Below are 26,300 nucleotides of genomic sequence, written 5' to 3'. Positions count from 1 at the left end.
TAGAGAATCAATTCGCTATTAATGATTTTGCCCCCATGGGTCAGACCATCCATGTATAGACTTGCCTGAGGTATTCCATCTGTATGAAAACAAGGTGCTCAACCAGCAGAGTTCAAAGCAGCAAGGTGCTGGACAGCCTCTGGGGCAGCAACAACTTCTTTCTTCTAAATCTAATTCTACCTGATATTATACATTCTATTTTCCCTCATCTATCTTTTACTAGTTGATTCTCCTTCATCACATTTTCTTTTATTTTGAAGAATAGAGGCTTGGAGGCTCTCCTGAGCTTGTGTCCTAGATCACCCACTCATCCCCCAATACTGTTCTTCTTCCCACCCGCACAGTGTTAAGTTTTGGGACAAAAGTGGTGAAGAAAAAAGATATGGCCCTGCCCTCATTATGCTTGCAGTGTAATAGGGTAGTTTGACACTAACCAGAATATTGAATTAAGTTGTAATAACTTCTATACAGACAAAATCTAGGGAGATATGAGATTATTTAATAGAGGCTAGGAAAGAAGACAACAGTTGTAGACATAAAGTAATACAAATACAATCCCTATACCTTCACGCCTTGTCTTTCTCTCTGCTTCTTCCCTTCGTATGTAAGTATCTTCAAGTGTCCTGTTTTCTGGTATTTGCCTCTCCTGATTTTCCATTCATCCCTTTTACGATATTCCAACAAGCTAAGCCACATCTACCTTTTTTTGGCAGCTGGATGGAAGATGGAACATAGGTTTTGGAGCCAAATAAATCTAAGGCTGAGGCAGTTTAGTCACTTTACAATTGAATAATTTTTTTTTCTTTTTAAACAAGATTTCTTCATTGTTTTGAGCCTGGTCTGTTTTCTTTCCTTTTTGTTTGGTCTCACCACACAGCATGCAGGATCTTACTCACAAATCCCTGCAGTGGAAGCACAGATTCTTAACCACTGGACCACTAGGGAAGTCCAGAGCCCAGTCTTTTTAAAATAGCAAGATGAAGTTGTCAATTTTCAAGGGATTAGAAATGTTTGATAACTTGCAAAAAAAAAAAAAAGACATTCTACTGATAATTTATGGTAAAAATCCAGATTGAAAACATTATATGAAAACTATGAAAGAAATTTATAATGTTCAGTTCATTATGTATTAAAAATATGAAACCCATAACAAATTTTAAAGAAGATGTTGCCCAGCTTTATTTCTACATTTATGAATCTTACTGATTCTTTAATAAAAAATAAAAGAGTAATAAAATAAATGAGTCACTAAGCTAGTAACTTGTGCCACTATAAAGAATAGTAATGGGGTATTTTGTTGGAGTTGAAGATCAATAGGATTTATTACCAGATGCTCTACTGATAGAGCTGATAATGTAATAATCAGAGAAGTAAAATTCACCTAGAGCTTTGCATGTTTCCATCTCTCCTTTATTATAGCTTTACCTGATACACCATCTCCTCAACACAAACAAACTCAATGGGACATATATTTAGTGTAATTTCCAGCTACTAATTTCTATCATCATACAAAAATCTATAGAGCATGCAACTGTAAGAAAAGCTCTATGACAAAAAGCAGACTACATGAGATAAACTATTTGAAATGTTTCCTGTTCCTTTCAGTCTGTTATGTCACAACTCACTCCTCTTTTCTCAGTCAGCAACAGTGTTTTCATCTCCTTTCCTATGACCAGGATTTGAGCAGCTTCCTTCTAGGTCCCGAACAGTCTTGCTCCCACATACCTTAACTCTCACACTCTCATGACTCTGTGTGTTAGTCACTCAGTCATGTCTGACTCTTTGTGGCCCCATGGACTGTAGGCCACCAGGCTCTGTCCATGGAATTCTCCAGGCAAGAATACTGGAATGAGTAGCTATTCTCTTGTCCAGGGGATCTTCCCAACCACAGGGATTGATCCTGGGTCTACTGCATTGCAGGCAGATTTTTTTTTACCATTTGAGCCACCAGGGAAGCCCCTCATGACTCTCTAAACCCATTCTTACTCTCTGATTTTCTAAGGACTGCAGATTTCTGTATCTCAAAATAAATTCAAATCTACCCAATTGTCTTCTTAAAAAATCCCTTCTCAGCCAAACTCTTCAAACTACTTCATATCTGTTCTCTTCAATATTCATCACCTCTAATCTTTCTTAACACTCTGAAAAGCGACTCATTCAGCTATCATTCTATCTTGAACCCTTCAAGAGTAATATAGTCAAGTTCTGAGACTTATTCTCAGATCTCCTCTTGGTTCTTCAGCTGGAGTATCTGACTCGGCAGATCATTTTTCCTAGAAGCCCCTTCCTCCTTTATCTACTGTGGCCATCTGCTCTTTTAATTTAGTCCTCTCAGGTTTCTCTTCTCTTTTTCTCCTTTCCATTGGCCATTTGATGCCTTCAACTATCTACTTTGTTTTTTGTAATAACAGTTACTCCAAAGTCTTTGTCTGAAGTCATGTCCTGCTCCAAATTATGACAGTCTTTATTATTATAGTATCTCTAAACACCTTATTGGAAATTCAGTATTTCACAGATTTTGCTCACCGTCATTTTCCCTCCCAGTTTTGGTACTACTCCTCAGTTTTTTTACATACAATGTTATAACCACCATATCCATATCCTTCATACTTAAAATTTTGGCATCATCTCTGGTTCATTTTTCTCCATTACTCTCTCATCTCATCAAATGCCAAATCCTATTAATTCTGCTTCTGTACTGGCTATCACATGTGCTTCCACATCATCATTCCAACTATCACTTCCTAGCTCCTGCTCTCATGACCTCTCCCCTTGACCAACACAATAGAAGCCTCAAGCCTGGTTTTCTCTTCTTTTGCCAAACCGCTGGTACATAGACAACAGATTAATCTCCTTGGAGATTCAAACTCCTGTGTTCGAACACATTCCAAAGAAAGATTTAGATCCTCATACTATCAAGCGCCTCCATGAATTAGTTTCAACCTACCTTTTCAACTTTATCTCTTTCCTGAACTCCCAGATACCAAAAACCCATCAAACTGAGTTCCTGTTTGGCAGTATTTTAGACTTCCATTCTTATTGTCTGTGCTCATAATGTTAATTACTTCTGCAAACTCTTTCTCATCTTTGCAATTACACTCATTAATTATCCTTCAAGGCCTATCTAATACATTATCTCCTGGATGAAGGCTTCAACAATCAAGGTATCATTCATTGAATGATTGCTATCTTCTAAGCACATGAGGGGGCTTCCCAGGTGGCGCTAGAGGTAGAGAACCATGACAAGGCAATAGACATAAGAGACATGGGTTTGATTCCTGGGTTGGGAAGATCCCCTGGAGGACTGCATGGCAATCCACTCCAGTATTCTTGCCTGGAGAATCCCATGGACAGAGCCTGTCCATGGTGTCACAGAGTCAGACACGACTCTAACTCGCATGCACAAGCACACGAAGCCCTACATATGTTAATTCTTTCATTACAAACTAACAACAACAGTTAGTTCAGAGATGGAGACAATCCTATAAAGGATAAGTAGCTTGCCTATAGCTTCATAGTTAGTAAAGGACAGGCAGACTTCGGGTTCCAACTAAAGCTTTCGGACTCTGGTTAACTACCATAACCTGCTTTCCACTTTAGGCCCTCTGTAATAAATACCATGAACTTTATAATTTTTCCTCTTTTAGAATGTGTGTTACTTTGTACCTCATTTCACAGCTTTTAATTTGCATGCCACTTGATAGAGATCTCTAGAGAATGTATGTTGCCTTTCTATAGTAAGTGCTTACTTACTTAATGTTTGGCCTGAATAGATGGACACACAATTCGTTATGTGAACACTTACTATGTCTTTCTACTATTTACTCTGTCATATATTATATCTTCTAAGATGAGAGGCCTTTGGTAATCTATGGCTGTAAAATTGAATGGAGATGTCTTTTTGAGGCATCATTTTTCATGATGCCTCAACATGTACTACTTACTCTAATTAAGCTCAACTGTGCAATTCCTAAAGCAAAATGCTCACTGCCACCTCTGCCCTTTGTCCCCAGTGTTTCTCCTTTGCAGAATGTCACTTGCACTTTCCAAGGCACATAGTGTTCTTCTTTTAAGGTTAGCTAAAAAGCCTCTTGATGAAAGTGAAAGTGGAGAGTGACAAAGTTGGCTTAAAGCTCAACATTCAGAAAACAAAGATCATGGCATCCGGTCCCATCACTTCATGGGAAATAGATGGGGAAACAGTGGAAACAGTGTCAGACTTTATTTTTCTGGGCTCCAAAATCACTGCAGATGGTGACTGCAGCCATGAAATTAAAAGACACTTACTCCTTGGAAGGAAAGTTATGACCAACCTAGGTAGCATATTCAAAAGCAGAGACATTACTTTGCCAACAAAGGTCCATCTAGTCAAGGCTATGGTTTTCCCTGTGGTCATGTATGGATGTGAGAGTTGGACTGTAAAGAAGGCTGAGCGCCGAAGAATTGATGCTTTTGAACTGTGGTGTTGGAGAAGACTCTTGAGAGTCCCTTGGACTGCAAGGAGATCCAACCAGTCCATTCTGAAGGAGATCAGCCCTGGGATTTCTTTGGAAGGAATGATGCTAAAGCTGAAACTCCAGTACTTTGGCCACCTCATGCGAAGAGTTGACTCATTGGAAAAGACTGATGCTGGGAGGGATTGGAGGCAGGAGGAGAAGGGGACGACAGAGGATGAGATGGCTGAATGGCATCACTGACTCGATGGACGTGAGTCTCAGTGAACTCCAGGAGTTGGTGAGGGACAGGGAGGCCTGGCGTGCTGCGATTCATGGGGTTGCAAAGAGTCGGACACGACTGAGCGACTGAACTGAACTGAACTGAAAATATAAAAATGTTCTTTATGGCCAAGAGTGTTTCCTTAATTAAAAATTTGATGAGAATAATATTATCATGTGCAAATGTTTATTCTATTTCTGTGTCAAGCACTGCAAAGCTATAAGTACACTTTAAAGCACATTTAAATACTTTAAAATAATGTTAGTGGGTCTTCTGAATTAAGATTATTCTCTTATAAAATAAGGAAGTTAATAGGTGAAAAAATAATGAATAGTTCTTGAAAATGACTTGATTTTTTTGGTGCTTGCTCTGGAGGCCTATCAGCTTCCGTAGTGGCTCAGTGGTGAAGAATCTGCCTGCAACGCAGGAGCCCTGGCTTGATCCCTGGGTAGGGAAGAATCCCTGGAGGAGTGCATGGCAACCCAGCCTAGTACTTTTGCTAGAGAATCCAATGGACAGAGGAGCCTGGCGGGCTATAGTCCATAGGGATGCACAGAGTCAGGCATAACTGAAGCAACTTAGCATGCATGCAGTATAAATCGAGGAGGGCATGGCAACCCACTCCAGTATTCTTGCCTGGAAAATCCCATGGACAGAGAAGCCTGGTGGGCTACAGTCCATGGGGTCACAGAGAGTCAGATACGACTGAGTTACTGAGCAGCAGCAGCAGCATGTAGGCCTATCACAAGAAGTTGTTCCTATTTTATTATTTCAACCAAACACGTCAAAAATATTAAATTCAAATTTAGAGTTAACTTAATACACACACACACACATATCATAGACTAGGTGGTTAAGAAGTGATTTCTTATTTAGTAGATATTAAGGTAAAAATTTTTCCTAATGCTCACCTCCCAAGATGATAAAAGCAGCCCACTTTATATCTTCTGTGACCTTGTTTTTATCCACATGACTTATATATATTTGGCAAGAACACAGAAATGAACCCAGCAGATGCATACAAAATAGGTATGAAATATTTTGTCAAAAGAATTTAATTTTTAATGGAGGCAGCCATTGGGTCAAATAAGCTAAAATGCTCACTAATTTAAAAATCTTATATATTTTGATTTGATCTTTTTTATACTATGTAGTAGATTCATACAATAATTCAAGTAAAACAATAAAACAGCATTTTAAAATGTGATGTCATGAGGAGGGAGACACCGTCTAGTTATTTTGTTTCTATGATCTAGTACCCCACTTTTTCTTTTACCGTCGCCCCACCATGCCCACTCCAAGTAGAAATGGACAAGGGCAGATCTCCAGATCCACCTGGAGAGAAAAGGTACTCACATTCTTATTTTGCCTAAAGAACCTGATAACACTTTCTGAAGAAAAGGGCAAGTACTATTTTTCCTTAAAATTCATTCTTTTTAATTATACCTGAGCTAAACAAACAAACAAACAAAAATCCTAGCCACTTCAACAAGATATTTAATTAAACAGAGTAAGGGTCAACACAATTTTGAAAGGAACATTTGTCTAAGCTGATCGATCAGATTGGCCTTCGAAATACCCAGATTCTCCTAAAGAAAATCATGGCTTGGGTCACTGGGGAGAAGGGAATAAGAGGGAATTCGGGGCACATACATTTCTGTGATGGTCTCTGGCAGATTCGTGGGGATCTCAGTGAGACCTTTCCCACGGCAATCTACGATGTTGTTGCTACAGGTACAAGCAGCTGGGCAGTGCAAAACACTGCAAGAAGGAGCCATAAATGACTGGTGACCTGAAAAAGAAACAAATAGAAGTTGTATTTTTTTCCTGGATTTCTTAAGTGTGCAACATGTACACCTGGTTCAAATCACAAGCATGTTACTGAACAGAAATGTGTGTATTTAAATACCTGATCATATGATGACACTATGTTTCTAAAATATATTTTAGGAAGCATGCATTTATGTCTTGGGATCAACATAGGTAAAACAAATGAGATCTTTAAAACTACAAAAATGATAATTTTTAAAATTCAAAAGATTTAAGAGAAAGGTTAAATTCTGATTTGAAACTAGAATTCTATACAAAACTATTATGAATTTCAAAAAAGCAGCAATTTCAGAATAATATCTGTATTTCATTTCTAATAAGCTTAGACAGAGCCTGGTCTTGACTGAATTTAAGTAGCTTAACTTACTTTAACTTAAAGAAGGAAAGGAAAATAGCAAAACTTCCCTCTTGGTGGACCTAACTGTTGATTCTAAATAAGTAATCCTGTGCAGATAAGTATGAGGAAAATAAATGATGCTAAGTTTGAGTTCTAGGTAGGTTCAAAATTACTGCTTTTTTTGAAGTCTTGATAGTTGTATCATGTCATTCTGTTAGTTGTAATCTAGATGATTTTTTTGACTTTGTATAGCCTAAAATGTTAGCCTAAGTGTAGTTACACACAGGTATATGTTTTTACTATTCAATACCGAAATTTTCTGTTCAAACGGTAAACAACAGACCATCAGGCATGTTGTACCAAATGGGCGTCTATAAACGCTGGGTTTGTCCCTGAAGCAGGGCCAGCCCTCTCTGCTCTGCAGAGAAAGGGCCCTACCGGTGGGATTCACAGGGAAGAGGCTGCTGGCTAATTACTAACCCGATCCCTCTCAACAAGTTCTCATACGTTACAAAAATAGCCTCAGTCTAAATAAGAAACGTCAACTTGCCTTCTTCCTCATCTAGAAAACAGGAAGGAAAAAGTGAAGAGAGAAAAAAGTGGTTAGTAACGAATTGTTAGTCATTTCCTTATTTAATTTTTTATAAAGCAATCAGACCTATTGACAATGTTCCATAACATTACATGAAAATTTGTTTGAGTTACAAATATGAGAAAACACATAAAAAGGCTGCAAAGGGAGCAATAAAATAATCCTGAACTAGCATGTCTTCTCATTCTGCCTTTAGGAAACTGCTATTTATGATGCATTGAAAGTGAAAGAGAAAATTGCTCAGTCGTGTCCCACTGTTTGCGATCCCCTGGACTGTAGCCCACCAGGCTCCTCTGTCCATGGGATTCTCCAGGCAAGAACACTGGAATGGGTTGTCATGCCTTTCTCCAGGGGATCATCCCGACCCAGGGATCCAACCCAGGCCTTCTGTATTATAGGCAGATTCTTTACCATCTTAACCACGAGTGAAGCCTCTTATGATGCATTATAAACATAAATATTTTAAAATTTTGCTATATTGTTATTTTGAACAAACACTTCTAAAGCAGAAACAGTCTTATATTTATGAATTATATGTTAATATTTATGCAACATGTGTATGCATGTGTGATAAGTCACTTCAGTTGTGTCTGACTCTTTGTGACCCTATGGACAGTAGCCTGTCAGGCTCCTCTGTCCATGGGATTCTGCAGGCAAGAATACTGGAGAGGGTTGCCATGCCCTCCTCCAGGGAATCTTCTCAACCCAGGGACTGAACCCTCATTTCTTACATCTCCTGCATTGGCAGGCAGGTTCTTTACCACTAGTGCCACCTGGGAAGGCCCTTATGCAACATATTAACATATAATTATATGAACTGGGAATCAGACTGTGCAGGTTGAGGTCCTTGAGCTCAACTCTATAACCTTGCACAAGGTTACTTATCATCTCTTTTTCTTAGCATTTAAATCTCTAATATAAAGATAATATTACATTTCTCTACAGATGTTATGAGGGAGGTAAATATACGTGAAATACTTAAACACATAGAAAGAACTGAAAGTCACCTATTCATACTTTACATAACCTAAGTCTTATTTTTGTTTTTATATTTTTGTTACTGAAGCCAGTCATTGATCTCTTTTAGGTAGAACTTAACGACTAGTACATACATATACATGAAAAGTATTTTATCACTTTTCAACTACAGTTCTATTACTTTTTCAGTTTCCTAGCCAGGATCCAATTCTTGTTCATCATTTTTCCAATTGTTAAGATCAAAGTAAGAATGATCTTTCTTAAAGGGAAAATCATGAGTAGCAAACAGAACTATAATCTCAAAAGTTCTTACATTTCTCTTGGAGTGAAAACTTAAAAATCCTTCATCACAACTTAGGTACAAATCATCAGTAACTGCCAACCATGCAGGACTGTCTTACAGCCTATGACCATCATCACAAACACAGAGGAATTCCATGGAGTGATTAGTGTACAACTGCAAAGGTTAGTGAGGAACAGTGAAACCTTTCAAGCATGCACCCTGCACAGTTCCTTACATCATAGCATACGGGAATATGAAAACAGAAAGGTTCTTTCTCTCTTACCGCTGCAGACAAATTCTCGTTTTTGAACCTCAGCTACATTGTGGCCCCTCAGGTGAGATGGCCCCATACACTGAGTGTAGAGGCCCACCCGAGGCCTTTGGCGCAGCCAGTCCGAGAGCCAGGCCAGGTGGCAGTCACAATATAGGTTGTTCGAATGGAGTCGACTGAATGAGAGCCAAGCAGTTTAAAGCAAGAAAACAGAATGGAGTTATTTCAAAATTTGCAAAGTTCATTCATAATAATATATAAGTTTATATCTCAACATAAAATAGGTTAAAGCTTAATACGTGCCAACTTAATTATTTTCCTAAAAATTAAACTGATAAGCACAAACTCAAGTCCCTCTTCATCTACTGAGCTAAGCAAATACACAGAGAGCTTGAACATGACCATGAAAATCTTTTGCTGCTGTCTATTCAAAGAGACAAAGAGACACACAGAAGTCCGAGGCAAATTGCTCTGCAGTTCCAACATACTGGCAGTCAATGGGGGTGGGCAGAGAAATGGGAAGATCAGAGGCCAGGTAGGGGTAGGAGGCATGTTAATAAAAATTGTGGTTCCCAATCTGGTTCCCAGTTAGTCTTGTCATTATTAGTCTCTCTGGAAACTGCTGGCAAAACCTTTTTAGCAGGTCACTTTCATTTTTTGCTGAACCAGACAGAAAAATAATTTAATATAAACTGCTTCTTTTCACATCCTGATTCTGATTTCCTTCTTTTTGTTTAATCGCAGTAAAAGGGATTAGCTGCTTTTGGCTCTTGGGGACATAGCCTCAAAGAGCAGGAATTGAAATTAAAAGACATAGATGGCTGGGAGTGAAGGAATTAAGCCAGTCCCCTCTATGCTGGCACAGATCCATACCAGATCATGGATCCCTTTCAAGTGGCAAATAGCACTTCTCCATTTATAAAATATCAGACAAATATATCCACTAAATTAGGTAAATGACTTCAAACTGGCTTTTATGTTTTCTCAAACTAAAGAAAAGGACACCCAAAACTATAAATCAAAGCATCATTCCCAGAATCATCTATGACATAGTAATACCATTTTAGCCCTTTTTAGCTGATGTGCTCGATTCTAACCCAATAACAGTAATGGATATTAAAACATGGAACTCAGTCCAGAAAGATAATTGGACCATAAAAATGGAATTTTTAAGTAGCAATGATAATATAGAATAATGAAACAACCAAAGCAAGGGAATTTAAAATTAGATGACTGTTTTACATTCTCCTTGAGCCTGAAGATACAGAACAGACTGTCTTCCATCAAAACTAGATGGCATGCCACAGGACAGAAAGGGACATTTGGGGAAGGCTGGGTGACCTCTGGTGAAGCTTGCTAGGAGGTCAGTGGCATCTTTTGGAAACTACAAAGCACATTCCACACCTTTGCTCTGTAAGTGTTTCCATCTAAACCAAGCACATTATAGTGATGCGATTAGATGCATATATATTTGAAATGAGAAAACAATATAAAATTTTAAAAACCTGAATAGTATGACAAACTGTAGTGGATTTTTTTTACATGAAAATAAGACTCACTATCAAAAATGCAGATGGCAGAGTTTCTGCAGTCTTAATGGCTTTAGTTTTTCACAGATTGAAAGCTTGATCAATTTGTTTTTTAAAAATTAGCTAAAGTTAATGAGAAACCAATTTCATCAAATAAGAGTTTGAGTGAACTGGACCCACTGGGCCAGATTAGTCTCAATCTGATAGCCCCAAGAAAACAAAATTTAGTTATATTTGCTTACTTTTGGAATGATTTTATTTTCCTGAATATTTTTCCAAGGAAATTATAATGCCATCCCATGAAGACTTGATTTTAATGAGAAAACATGAATTAGTACTGACATCTAATTCATTAAAAAGTCACAATTAAACTAATTTTTGATTAAAGAGAGAAAATAAATGTAACGCTTTGAGTTATAAGCCACTGTAAAAATGAAAGATATTTTCAAAACACTATCAAAGTATATTTACCCTACTTAAACACACATTTTTTTTTAAAGAAGTCCACTGCTTTGGTTATGTTTCCCACAATTTCTCACATATTGTATATGATATACTTTTTATGTCAAGGTGATTTGTGACTGTGAAACCCAATTCAAATGAGATTTATCTCTGAAAATGCTTTAACTAAATACCCCACCCTGGGTTTTGAGGATTAATTCTGTTCTTAAAGAAAAAAAAAATAGCTATAGCAAACATTTTTATTAGAGAATAATTTTTATCCATCTAAAATATTTTAATGTCCATCTGTAACCCCTGAAAAGATATTTTAAAATATAAATGCTGACACAACCTTAATTATAGAAGCACTAAAGGGTGATGCTGTAATTTTACATTACAAAGACTGTTGGAGAGCCAGTTTAGCTTTATTAGGATTGCTTGCTGTACAGTAATAAAATCATAAAGATTTACCATTTATCATTTCTGACAGCCAATCAAGGAGTCTTCCATTTCTTAATGAAATGTGACCTCCACAATAGCTCAAAGTAAATGTTTTTCTCCCCTCCCAAACTTCCCATAACACATATTATTTAAAAGGAAGCTTTCAAGTTTTCAGAATAATAGTTCATTTATTTCAATATTATATCGAGAACTTTTTAAAAAGTGGTGTTTCCCTTGTCTAGCCCATGATGAACTAGTGGTCATCTTCTTTACTTGCTAAAAATAGTACTTAAGGAGAATCAATTGATTAAATTGATTTTATATATATTGAAGCTACTTACAAAGTCCTAAGTTTAGGCATATGGTTGAAACTTGCCACAGAAAGTCTAGTAATGTTGTTATTGTTGAGAGTGCTGTAGAATAAAAAAAGTCAGAAATTTTAGATATGAAAATTTACTGATCATTTCATATGTTAACACAGAAAAAACTTCTTGTGATTATGCAGAACAAGTATCTGGTAAAGATGGCATCAAGAAGGCACTATATTATACACAAGATGACAAATAAATTTCGTACTTTAACATACTGCTATGCATTCATCAAATACTTACTGCAAACCTACGACTTTAGCCACAGTATCTTTGACCATGTAGCTTTATGCACTTTGTGCCTACATGTCTACTTCTGATATTGGTTAAGGAATGAACATGAGCCATTAGAATATCAGACAATAAAAATAATTGAAGAGTTACAGTTCCTTGAAGGGTATTATGTATTATTAGTGTCCACGAGTAAACAAACCCATTTGAAGTCTCCAGCTGAAATCTCACAACAACAGCACAGAATCAGTTCTGTCAAGTCCTGCTAATGGTTCTTTCCTGTGGACATCAGCCACTGTTGAAATGTGAGTAGGAAAAACGATATTTATATTTGGTATTTGCATTGAGTAGAAAAGACGAGATATGCTGTAGCAATATAGTAAAAGCTTAACATACTCTAGCAGTTTTTGTTTCTTTCTTTATTTATATGGCTGCTCTGGGATGAGGGAAGCAGGATCTTTAGTTGTGGCATGCAAATTCTTAGCTGTTCGTGTGCCATCTAGCTCCCCTACTAGGGATGGAATCTAGGACTCTTGCATTGGGAGCATGGAGTCTTAGCCACTGGACCTCAGGGAAGTCCCTTAGCAGTTTTTAGTTGTAGTCACACATCCTGTTCTTCGTTTAGTGCTGTGTGGTTGTGATCATGGTTTCTTGAAGCTAGAGTCTTGAACAGGGATGGTCAAGGGAGATACAGTGAAAATAAATATAGTCTTTGCTTGGCTCTAAATTGTCCTACTTTCCCTCTAACACAAGCATTGTCAGTTGTATTATTACTACTATCTCTACTACAGCTATTACTCATTCATTCATCAAACATTTCCTGAATGGCTCTTATTTTTATGGCAATATGAAATTTCTGAAAATAAACCAGGCATAAAATCCTGTCTTAAAATAGCATACAATTAACTGTGGAAACCAATTACACAAATTACAAAAACTTAAGAGTTAATAAGATTTAGAAGACAGAGTTCTTTTTTTTTTAGTCTTACTGTGACAAGACAGTGAGAAAGATAGTTATCCCAGCAATGGGTGAAAAATGTAGAAATGATTCCAGTACAAAGAAGATACAGTAGGGTGATGATTACATAGGACAAGTTGCTGAAGGAGGCAGGAAAGATGGTTCTTTGGTTACAGTTGGATGCTGTTTGATACTTGAGAAGTGTCTGAATTAGACATTGCGCATTCACTTGTCTACAGAGGCCAGACAGGAAACATACATGAGAGAAGTAGGCTGCTTGTAAAGAAATAAAATGGGGAAGAGAGATGGAGAAGAGCAGACAGACAGCTGGGGACGACGAGGAGCTTGAGGATGGTGATATTCTTTGTTGTAGCAGCTAATATTCAGCTCTGATGAACTATTGCTCTGCTGTGATGGAAAGCTGCCAAACAATCTGATCTGCTCAAAAGAAGCTAGAAATGGAAGGAAGCTCTTAGACCAAGGTTCCTAATTTTTAAATACTGGCAACTCAAATGTTTCAGAGACTCCATGGGCTATGGGGCCAGTTCTGCTTGGGCTAAGCAAGATACACTGAGGTCACTTTAGACTAGCTGGTGGCTATGGTTATCAATGGTGGGATACAGGGTATTCGGGAGTCAAGGAATTAACTTAAATTTCTCCGTAAAGCAGGATGCGATAGCTACAGATCTAGAACATGCATGGATTCTTTTTACTATCCAGTTTTGGAATGTATTGAATGATGTAAGAACTAATCTGACTGATTAGAATCAAGTCACATAGAAAAAAAAAAAACCCCCGCTGAATGAAGGACCTATAAAGCACTGAATTGGTTGACTTACGTTATCTAAAAGCTTTTAGTATTTCCCGGTACTCAAGTGAAATGAGATTTTTCTCAAACACCATTAAAACATATCTCGATGTCTGAAATAAAAGGTTTCACTTCTCAAAGGGATTTGCTTTAAATGACCCCTTTTCCTATCCTCAAAATTTATGCTGACTTTATATGGTTTAAATCTTCACAGATTTAATGTGACTGTTGGATAATGTGACTTTGGGGATAACTTTTTAAAAAAATAATTCACACTCAGCAGATATGCATTAATTTTGAACTATAGCTTCTTATGCTGTGCTGTGCATAGTTGCTCAGTCGTATCCAACCGTTTGCAGCCCTATGGACTGTAGCTCACCAGGCTCCTCTGTCCATGGTGATTCTCTAGGCCAAGAACACTGGAGTGGGTTACCATGCCCTGCTTCAGGGAAACTTCCAAACTCAGGGATCTAACCCAGGTCTCCTGCATCGCAGGCGGATTCTTTACCGTGTGAGCCACCAGGGAAGCTGGTATAGAAGGGAAGCCATTAGTTTCTTATAATTACACACAAAAGAGTTTACATTGCACGCTGAAGCCAGTGGCTATCAATTTGAAGATTTCTCAAAATGTCAATTCATTTAATTCAACTAAAGAAATTATCTTAGTATTTTTATTTAGTGTTGATGCTGGCAAGGACTTCCCAGATGGCACAAGTGGTAAAGAACCCACCTGCCAATGCAGAAGACATAAGAGGGAAGGGTTTGATCCCTGAATTGGGAAGATCGCCTGGAGGAGGGCATGGCAACCCACTCCAGTATTCTTGCCTGGAGAATCCCATGGACAGAGGAGTCTGGTGGGTTACAGTCCATAAGGGTTGCACAGAGTCGGACACGACTGAAGCGACTTAGCATGTAGCACGTATGATGCTGGCAAAGCAATACTGATGTTAATATCTGGTAACTGAACAATATGTGGAACCAATGAAATTATTTTGAAATTAATAATAAGTGTTAATTAGGTATAATAACATGCAGGTGTTATATAAATTCCTATTATGAAATAATGCAAATTTATATACTGCTTTACTTGTATAGTAAACTTGTATAGTTATACTTGTATAACACTTTTTCCTGTATGAAAGTCTATGTTCAACCTCAAGATTTTGTCTTTGTAATGAGAATATATTCGTGTACAAAGGATATCCTGGTGGATAAATAAGAAATGTTAGTCTTGGTAATCATTTAGGCCCTCTCAGACTTCGATCTTGATTTATTCCTTCTTATTCCCTAGTGCTAAGCATAGGATTTGGCAGAGAGTCTGATATTGGATGGATATGACCACTATGTTTTAATTAAATTATGTCTATTGTATAGAAAAGAAAAATAAATAAACCATATAAAACTGGCAAGTCAAGGGATATATGTCATTTCTGAATCTCGTGTCCAAGGAAAAGAAAATACTGATCTACAATTAGTTTCCAGTGTTACTTTTGACATAGTATCTTATTAGGAAAATAAACTCTAAATCCTATCAATGAGAATTTCCATAAAAAGTCAGTTCATTAAGAACAAACAAGTGATAAACTGTCTCCCTGCTTTCATCTACCTTGGCTTTTCCTTCTTGAACTTTATTCACTCTCTCCCTTAATATATATTTTAATGAAACGAATTTCCATCAGTGGCCTAGTGTGTTTACGCCCATCTTCTCCTGTTTGGCCTTAGTATATCTATACATTCACAAATGAATCACAAATTAACATTTTTAAAGATCTAAAACATTAGAAATCTGAAATTTAAGGTGATGTGCAAATTAATGCTCTTTCATTATTTCCACATAATAAAAAGATATCTCTTAAAGAGTCATAGATGATAGAAACAATCAAAATGGGTAACCTACTTTCTGAACTCTGTATTTAAAACAGTAGCTCTACATTTTAAAGGCCCCAGACCAACTGTTTATGATGGGTGAACTTTTGATTTACTTGTCAAGAGACTAGGAGATTAGGGCTTAACGTATTTAGTCTTTCCACTGCTCTATCCAAGTAAGCCTTAAATTCTTCATTAATTTTTTTCTCTAAAGGTTGGGTCAATCACAAGCATTTAAAAAATTAATATATGTTAAAAGAATGTCTGCTTGACTTTATACTATTTTAACACAAAACATTAAAATTCTTTGATAAAAATTCACATTTCCTTGTTTCGTGCTGATTTTAATTATTTTCTTTAACAAACAAACTCTGACCATTGGCTAGCTTTTTTGAGATCTACATATTAAAGTACTCAAAAGAGTTCCCAACATTTTGAATTTTTATTTTGACTCCATGAACCATGAGATATTTATCATTCTTTGGTATGTTTCATGATAGTGGATCTTACAAAAGTCATCTTTTAGATATTTTGTAAACCCAACAAAATATATGAGGTGACTGTGTTTTCTTGAATTTACTGCTTCTAAAAACAATGATATTAGTTTAGAACCAAAAAAGTAAATGAAGAGTTATTGTATTTGTGGGTAAAGTGTTTCCAGTGCTGACCACAGTACTTGGCACATAGCAGCTATTTCCTCTCTCTCTCTCAAATATATGTAGAGCACTCAACATATCCTCAATATATTATATATATATTAGTTATTTTATATCTAATAAGTATTTAAGTTCTTTTGCTTAACAATGAAATATTTTATGATATTCAATTCATTCAAAACATTTAGCAAATTTTTCATAAAGTGTTTGCTACCATTAGTAACAAATTCTTTGATTTGATCTGCGCTATTCAACTAAATAGTACATGTGGTGGTCTCTTCACATATGAGTTTAGTGACATTGACTATAGTTCAGATGTCAGAGCACTATCAAGAAATCATAGTTGTACCGCAGTTATTTTGACTTTGAAATAGCACTAGTGAACTTCCTATATTAAAAATGGCTCTGGAACACAATTTTAAAAGTGAACTTATAACTACAGTTTGTATAATAAGCACTTTAAATTTCTTATTCCTTTAGGATAAGGTAGATTCTTATCAACATCTCTCACGTGGTTAGAAAATAGTGTATATCCTTAGAACATTTTATTTCAATCAACTCATTCTTATATAATTTTTTTTAAATAATAACTGTATGTGATGCAGCTAAAATTAGTTTCATTTATTGACAATTAACACCAAAACCATATAGAAAAATTGTTAAAATAAGCCATCCTAGTTGAAACAATCAACTTTATTCAAAATTACACTCTGTTCTTCAAACTCAATTTATAAAGCAATGGGATCTTTTTTTGGAAGAATTTCACAATTTCTGGTAACTTTTAATACATGAACTAAAAATTCAAATCCTCTTCACATTTAATTTAGATTCAGACTGATGAATAAATTGAGTCAGGGGAGAATTATATCTTAGAACTATATTTTATTGGAGGGAGAAATTAGTAAGTATACTTAAAAAGTTAGAAAGGTGAATCTTTGGGGAAATTTTCAGAAGTGTATAGGCGGCTTAAGCAGCTTTAGGAACTAGTTTTCATTAAAATTATTTTTCATTATAATTAACAATGTCATTAAAATTATTTTTACAATGTCAAATATCTGTAGAGATTATTCAGTTGCCTCTAATCAATTTTTCAGCAATGTCTATCCCGCAAGGAAGGACAGAAAATGCCATTTATAATTCAAATCTGTGTGTGGTACTTTATGAAGTCAGTAGACTTTAAAATGGACCTAATAGGCGGCTTATTAAATTTAGAAAGTACATTTTAAAATAACCTTACAAAGATGGTAAGCTATCTAGTTAAAATGATATTTTAAAATGAGAAATGTCTTTCCATCGCACAGCAACTAAAATATACCAACATATCAGCTCTTAAGGTTTATTTTTTATTTTTTGTAATTTTTCCTGTACAACCGATGCTATCTATATATATAGCAATTCTGGGAATTCTTACAAATCCTGTATATGAGCCTGTTTTACCACAAGGAGAAACACTTAAAAGACAATACGTGTGAACATGTGAGTGTGTTTCCAAAATTAGACAATTCTACCTAAGCATACAGATATGATATACAAGGTTTTGCACCCATACATTTCCACTCTTCTCTGCATTTGCTCTGAGTTATTTAAGGGCTTTCTCTTTCAGCAACCATTCTGACACAAGATTTCAAGCTAACAGATAAGCATCCACATTAGCACTCCCTAAACACAAAGCTCTGGTTAAAAGAGTAAGAGAAATAAGGGGTACTTACAGCACTTCCAGGTCCCGGAGAGCCCTGAATGCCCCATCTTCAATACAGCTGATGTGGTTGTAATCCAGTTGCCTGTTAAACAGATTAGAAGAATATGTAAAAGACTGGACACTAGCGGGGTTAGGTGAAAGGAAGTCTCCTGAAGGGTCTCTCAAGCCCTAGCCGCAACAACCAAAATGCTCTCACAAATCCACTCATCTGCAGAAGAATGTCACAAGCCATTCTGGCCTCGGTGCCGCCACTGAAATCTCTTTTTGTTCTGAACTGTCTGTGCAAATAGCAGCCCTCAGAAAGCGCCAGTAAATAATAACTGCACCTTATATTAAATGCCATAGGAATGCAATTTCATTACATCAAGAAAAGCTATCCATTAAGAGCTTTCAGCGTCATCTTGCTGAAACAATTTCATTAAGGTAAAGGACTGTAAATCACTTAATGTCACATGCACCCCTCAGTGACCTAACAGAATCCATTTATCAGAGAAGCCCAGCTGCATGTTAATTTCACTATCCTTGGCAAGAACGAGCAAGACTACTTTTAGGTTTCCTTCTTTTAAAAGCAGCTTTCCTTCAAGAACTTCAAATCAAGAAAGAGAAATGACACCCCATCTATCTCCTTGCTATTCCCAACTAGGCATATACTTTACAAAGCGACCAGTTGTTTCATATTAAGCTTCACTGTTTCCATAATTTGCACTATCATTAATGGTGAATCCACAGCACTGTAAATATTACAGACTTTTCAGTTAAAGAGCTTCTCAAATGATACCACTCTCCAGAAACTAACTTTTTAGAAAACTAAAAAAAAAAAAAAATTTCTTTTCTCAAAGACACTGATTTCGGCCCTACACACGAAGAAACACATACTGCAGCAAGATTAAAATTCTACATATATCTGCAGTCAAACATTTAAAGCTGTATTAATTCATTCTAAATAACACAAAACTCAAATAAGTAAATCTTCTCCAGCAGTTATTATTCACTTATTAATGTTTAAAGATTGAAAATAAAGCCTGTTTCAAACTTCAGTTTGCTTTCTCCTACCGATTGTTTGGGGAATTAAAATTTCCTTGTTCATACTAAGGAATTTACTTGGTTGAAACAGACAACTAAGTATTAAATCCCACTGCCTTCTTTTTTCTTAAACAAATAATTAGCTTTTATCTAAAATTTAGTAGCCTGATGTTTTTAGTGATATTATTGTTCTTATAAAGAAAAAGTATTTTAATGTTTCACTTGAGATAGAAACCAAATGGTTGATGATATAGGTGAGTTGTCAGCCTTGCATGCATTGGGAAGGGAGGTACATAAATAGGGTAAGCCTATGACCCTAATACAAAGATTAGGATCTTTGTATTATTTCACGTGTAAGATTCACCAAAAAGGCCTAATTCACATTTGAGGTTTGTTCTTAGGGGAACTGTTTGAAATAGCTGTTTTTCTCACAAGGCAATTGAATAAAGGTGCAACGATTTAATTCAGTGACTTTCAGAGGGCCTCTTCAAATTCCCTACTTTAAAAATTATGTACATAGAGAATGTCTCATGAAATATACATCTCATTTTTAAGAAGGTCTCTGGGGGACATAATCATACAGGAGGCTACCTTGATGCCATGCAAATTGTGTGATCTAAGACGTGCAATATAAAAAAGGTGAGCCCTGGAGAAGATACAATTTTATTGCCTGTATAAACTAAGGCTTTCCCCAAATAACAGCTACCACTCATGCAACTGTAACAGCCGAAGACATCTCTGCTTATTAGGAAGTATGCAGACGTATAATTTTATTTTCTAAGAAGACTTTTAAAGACTCATGATGTAATACGGTTGCTGCGTTTCCAAGAAAACACTTACATTCTGGAGCACTTTTGATTTTTACAGATTAAATTCATTTAACAATTAAGTTAATAGCCTTTTTTTTTTATTTTAAAGTGCTAAATATATATCTACACTACTATTCTCTAACCTCTTGAACAATTTATCAAAGCCATTTAAATTAGTACAATGGCATGAAGTGTTACCCTTGACACACTACAAAAGAGAAATTGTTTCCAGACAAATTGGCAAAATCTTTTAATGCTATCAAATTTGCCTAATGCAGTCTCCAGGTTAATCTGTAAAAGGGTGAGCTGTATGTTTGCCCATACCTTATTATCCTTAGCTGTCAATGTATAAATCAGTGCTGACACAGCTTCTTTTAAATCATGCATACTATACACAAAGGGGAAGCCCTAGCTTGCCAGAAAGCACTCAAGCAAATCTTGTCTTACAAGTACTGAAAGGCAGATTACTTTCTATATACCACCAGAAGTTGAGACGCTGGTGGAAACTTTCCTAATTTCATCCCTCTTTAACATTGCTCCTGATTATATGCTTCTTCTGATTCTTAACAGAAGTCTAAGCCCTTATTGGCACTAAAACATTACAGATATTCGGTTCTTATACGACCAAATTCTTCCCTAAAAGATTCCTGGATGCTGTCATGTCTCGGGTCAAAAAAGGTATTTTATGAAAACGTTACTCATTTGAAAGGATAATGAAAATCAAAGCAGACAATTTTTTCATCAACGATAGATTTTTTTAATAGTCAAAGTTACGTTTATGCAAAGTACTGTACTCATATGATTGCTCATGAGAAAAATCTCTGCACAAATCTCTGTTTATCTGCATATGGTTCAAGATAAACAGTGTCAAAGCTACACAAAAGTGTAATTTATTTCAGAGTTTCCGGACTATTTTTCTGCACCTTGTTTCTCTCATGCTGTTCACTTCCTTCACCACCTTTTAAACCCTGGGCATTTCTGCTTTCTATAAACAGGAAAGGATGTGGTCAGCCACAAGTTTAGTGACACATTTAGATGTGATTACACACTATGCCATTGAATTGTTCGAAATTAAATAATTAATAAGAGGAAAACTTTTTCACTTTTCCAAGAAGTAATGTTATAGCTATTTATCCAGACATAAGGTAACGTTGTTGATCTATGGATGATAAGAGTACTGGGTGTCTCTCACAGCTCAAGGGTCCTTTTCTAACATGGCCTACTTTCCAGGGAAAAGCGAGCTAGCACTTTTCTCATTTTCCTGGGAGAAAGAATGGTATGGATAGGACCACTGGTGGTTTCCTTTAGACTTCTAACTTGAATATTCTCATCCAGGCTGCTGAGTCTTCTCCTCCTTATTTTCTACCTCCAACCCTCCTCTCTGCTTCTGTTCAAATTCCCAATGCCCCCTCCCTCTGGATCCATCACTGTCCTAGTTTGTATGTGTGTGGTTTGAAGCAGCGGCTTTATCTTTAATTTCATGAAAACGATGTTGTTAAAAACATACTGTTTTTCAGTCACGAAGTCATGTCCAACTCTTCGCAACCCTGTGGACTGCAGCATGCTAGTCTTCCTTGTCCCTCACCATCTCCTGGAGTTTTCAGATTTCTCTCAGCATTAACACTCTATGATTCTATTTTTAATGGTAACTATTCGTCTTCTGATGCTCTAGAATAACTGTAGACTGCTTATTTAATTTTTTCTAGCAATGCATTCGACAATGCAGCACACGTTTATCACTCTATGCTTCTCTCACATAAAATTTCTAAAGCTGATCTGCTTTTCTTTAAGACTAAAAATAATTTAGCCTAGTTTCAGATTTTGATTAATTTTTGGTATGAAAAATAATATATAATTTTGCTAGATATAAATTTTAACAAAGAGGTATATTAAATGACAAAAAGTTTGTACATTTGCTTACTTGGCATCTTAAAACATAACTGGAGACACTGTATTCTGTTGCTTTTTTCCCTAGGATTTCCTGTTTTCATTGTTAAAAATCTATATACCATACTGTTTGAATTACACATACAAAACACATCTTCCTGCATTAACTTTAGTTGGTTTTGTCCTTATCCATAGAAAATTCATATTTCAGTGCAGTGTCCAAGTAATAAGATCTTATTATAAATTGATTTTCTTTTTGTAAAAATTAGAACACCGTAAAATATACTTACCTCTGAAACAATAGTGAACATAAAAAATCTTTAATAATTTCTAAGCCAGGCAGAGTCTGTACAGAGTGTCAACAAAATTGTTATGACTAGGTTCCAATTTTGCCAGGGTTTTTTAGGTATGAGAAAGTTTCATTCATATTCAACTCACTACTGCAAGATGACAAACTCCAAGAATTTAGTTGACTTAAAACACATCAAAGTGATTAGAATCAGTATGAGAGAATAACAACATTTCGCTAACCTTATAAAACATAAATGTAATGGGAGAAAAAGAAAAAATGCTGGTAAGGATATGGGCAGAATCTGTTCTATTTCTTCCCTTGTATGTATCAAGTTCAGGTAAATATGAGTGTCTAAATATACAAATCTTATGCCAATAATGATTGTGAAACAAGTAATCCAAGATATAAGTCATAATATGCAGAGGGCTTGAGAAAAATTTAAATTAATCCATCCTAAAGAGAAGTTTCTGCAACTATATCATTTACCTCGGCATGAAAGCACAACTGTGTTAGCCTGGGCATTAGTGAAGAAAAAAACCAAGGAAAGAACTTTCTGAAAAATCTTAAATTACTTACATTATTTGAGAATTTAACCCTTTTGCAATGTTTCAAGTAACACTTTGTTTTCCTCACAGGAAGAGAGGATCTCAGCTTTTATTGGAATAAGCCATAGTATAAAGTTATATCCACTTGTTAATTTATTAGGAGGAAGTTCAAGGTAGCTCTAAGAGACTTGATAATACACACTGGAGGAAAGACAACTAAACTGACCTTCCAGTTCTGGTAAGTCTAAATAAACTAATCAGGGAGGTCAAAATAGAAACTGACAATAATAACTGCTAGCATTTACTGAACGCACATTAAACAGCAGGGTCTTTAGACACTCCCATCGTATTATTCCTCACAATTACTTGAAAAGGTAGGTATTATCGTTATTTTGATTTTACAGATAAGAAAAGAAGGCCCACAGAAGTTAAAGTTATGCAAAACAAGTAGTAAATGTTTAGTGAAACCTCGATTCAACTTTAAATCTATGTATTGTTGAAGCCCTCATTAGACACAGGTGGCTAGGAAGAGAGATTCAGTAGCTATTCATTCTGCAAATAGAGGTTTAGGCTGAATTTCTAAAGGCAAATTTTCAAGGAAGAAGTCAGCAGAAGAAGAATATTACAGAATTTCAGAGAAGGAAGAGACTGCCCTAGGCGAAAATAATAGTGTGAGGGAGAAGAAAAAATCCCTTAATCCCTAAAAAATGGGTAGAATCCAGTAAGACAGAAATAAAAGTGGGTATTCCCTATGGAGGAGACTGGTTCAAAGAACAGTTGTGAGCCGAGGCTCTATAATGTTCCGAGTAAATGTCTGCAAGACAGAGATCATTCTGATTTGAGCAAAGAACTTGTGCACAGATTCAGTGGGAGAGGGGGCTGTGAGCCTGCACAGGTCTCCAAATTTTGGGACCATTATGAATATCTAAAGAGACTAGATGCAATTCCATTGGGTAAAACTCACTGTTCTCTCAGAGAATAGCCTATATTCCTATAGACCCTGTAGAACTATTGTGGACAATATTCCATTAAATTCCCAAGGCTTTACCATGATGCCTACAGCAAAGCGTTTTGTTTTTGTTTTAATAAGTGGAATGATTTTCAACCAGGAAGAGATGGGATGAAAAACAATGTTTTATGTAAACAAAATTTGGCTGGAACATTGAAATTCCCTAATGAGAATATAGACTGGAGATCAAAACTTAATTAGCAGGTTATTGTAATTGTTCAGAGGGAGAAAAGTATGGCTGGCTGTCCAGGGTTGGGGAAGCAAAAAACAGAAAGATCTGTTCTGTCTCAAGAACAACATGCAACCACTGAAAGATCATGACAATGGCTACTTTATACATATGTGAATCAGATTCCCAACTCTTCAATCAAAATTTCTTGTATTTTTTGTTTTGGTTTGGAAAATGATTATGAAGATATGCTATATAGATTCATCTACATGAGAAAATGCTATCAATAAAAAGAGTGCTAAGGCACCTGGAGACCGAGCAAAATGCAAAGCTGGAGAGGTTACTGGTAACAAACTTGCCCATAGTTACTGGGGATTATCACAAATCAGTGTACTTTTTTACAGTGAGTACAAAGCAGGCAATTTACAGGACCGTGGACAGTTCCCATGGTCCTGACTATGGCGTCTGCCGAGTTCCTGATACACTTTAAATTTTAGAACCCAGATAACTGTGTTACAGGTTATCCCTTATGACCATAGGCAGCAATCTAGATGTTCATGAAAGTCACTTAGTTGTGTCCAATTCTTTTCAATCCTGTGGACTACACAGTCCATGGAATTCTCCAGGCCAGAATACTGGAATGGGTAGCCTTTTCTTCTCCAGAGGATTTTCCCAACCCAGGGATGGAATCCAGGTCTCCCGTATTGCGGGTGAAATCTTTACCAGCTGAGCTACAAAGGGAAGACTTAAAATAGATGTTAAGAGGGGCTCTAGTTCTCATATCATAAAAATCAATCTCATTTGCTATCTATATAATGAAGAATCATCTCCACAGATACATTAGGAAGGTTCTATGCCTAAGAACCATGTGTGGTATTTATTCTAAAACTAAGGATAACAGGCCCCTTGAATGAGAAATCAATCTCCCCTTCAAAGTCTCTCCAGTCTCAGGCTCACTGAAAACACCCTAGGAAGGAGCTGAGAGCAATAAAAATCACAATTTTAACTTTATACAAATGGATCTTCTTTTTGATTATGGTCAACATTCTGTAAATATGATTTAACTTACAGGTCAAAGATAAGGTAAGTCTTGCATTTGAATGGTAAAATATATAATACACTCTTTGATTGTTAGGGCTTTCCTGATGGCTCAGACAGTAAACACTTGCAATGCAGGAGACCTGGGTTCTATTCCTGGGCCAGGAAGGAATAGAAGGGAATGGCAACCCACTCCAGTATTTTTGCCTGGGAAATCCCATGGACAGAGGAGCTTGGTGGGCTCCAGTCCATGGGGGCCGCAAAGAGTTGGGCATGACAAAGCGACTAACACTTTCACTTTCTGATTGTTACATATTGATTCTCTATTATGTGGACAACCCTTGTTCCTTTATTATGATGAAGTATGAGGCTCTCCTGGTGGCTCAGTGGTAAAGAATCAGCCCGCCAATGGAGGAGATGCAAACTTGATCTCTGGATGGGGAAGATCCCTTGGAGAAGGAAATGGCAACCCACTCCAGTATTCTTGCCTAGGAAATCCCAAGGACAGTGGAGCCTGGCAGGCTACTGTCCATGGGGTTGCAAAAGAGTCGGACATGACTTACTGACTAAGCAACAACAACATGAAGATGAGAGAGGAAAGGAGAAGAGTAGATTGATATTTAAAAATTGGGAAGGGTGGGGAAAAAAACAAAATATATGTCTTCCTGTGATTTACTATACAACTGTGAATTTTCCTCCTATGGGTTTTAAATGATCATCCATCAATAAAATAAATCGAAGATGATAGAGTTTCAGAAAAAAATTTCTAAATAATATAATAGTGTGTAACAACATTTAGATTAACCTTCTTTTTCCTATTTGCCAAATCTTATCACTAATAATCAGTGCATCCCAAATAGTTTTGTTTCTTAAAAAGCCAGTCATGCATTCTTGTTTCCCAAATGACACCATGACTTACTCAAAGAGAACCAAGTTAAATCATCTTTTAACTTAAATTCTTGTCTTTAAATCAATATATAGTAAAACATATAAACATTTTCCCCTCACCTATTTTAACCTATGAATAGTTTTAATAGAAAGAGGGAGTACAGTTGATAACAGATGAAAATTTACTAGAATTTGTATGATGCAAGCAGATAGAAAATGACTGTATTCATTTACAAATAGTAAAGTTTGGAATACAGAGTACATTTTGAAGATATACTGCAACATGAAAGAAGAATAAAAAACAGATATGATGTACTTTAAAGATACTATCTAAAATAATGCTTGTTGGAATTTAATTATTTTAAGTATTCAGGTCCTGCAACGCAGGAGACCCAGGTTTGATCCCTGGGTTGGGAACATCCCCTGGAGAAGGGAATTCCAGTATTCTTGCTTAGAGAATTCCATGGACAGAGGAACCTGGTGGGCTACAGTCCATGGGGTCACAAAGAGTCAGACACGACTGAGTGGCTAACACTTTCACTTTTGCAATCTTAATAACTATTGTCAACAATTTGAATTTTAAGTTCATAAATTGGTGTTTTTTGTTTAAATCTTGGGATAACATGAGTAGGAATT

General features: G+C 36.3%; 1 protein-coding gene across 2 annotated transcripts in view; it reads right to left on the bottom strand.

The window, feature by feature from the left end:
- The window catches only part of SLIT2 (slit guidance ligand 2), a 406,260-nt gene that overhangs the window by 124,808 nt on the left and 255,152 nt on the right, over positions 1–26,300 (bottom strand). For both annotated transcript variants that reach the window (XM_061419763.1, XM_061419764.1), the window contains exons 6-9: positions 18,015–18,086; positions 11,760–11,831; positions 9,020–9,183; positions 6,370–6,508 (exon numbers count right to left, since the gene is read on the bottom strand). In XM_061419763.1, the coding sequence (XP_061275747.1) occupies positions 6,370–6,508; positions 9,020–9,183; positions 11,760–11,831; positions 18,015–18,086 (447 nt within the window). The remainder of the gene's footprint in view (positions 1–6,369; positions 6,509–9,019; positions 9,184–11,759; positions 11,832–18,014; positions 18,087–26,300) is intronic.

The sequence above is a fragment of the Bos javanicus genome, chromosome 6, assembly GCF_032452875.1.
Source record: "Bos javanicus breed banteng chromosome 6, ARS-OSU_banteng_1.0, whole genome shotgun sequence".
Lineage (NCBI taxonomy): Eukaryota > Metazoa > Chordata > Mammalia > Artiodactyla > Bovidae > Bos > Bos javanicus.
This window is presented reverse-complemented; position numbering and strand designations above follow the sequence as displayed.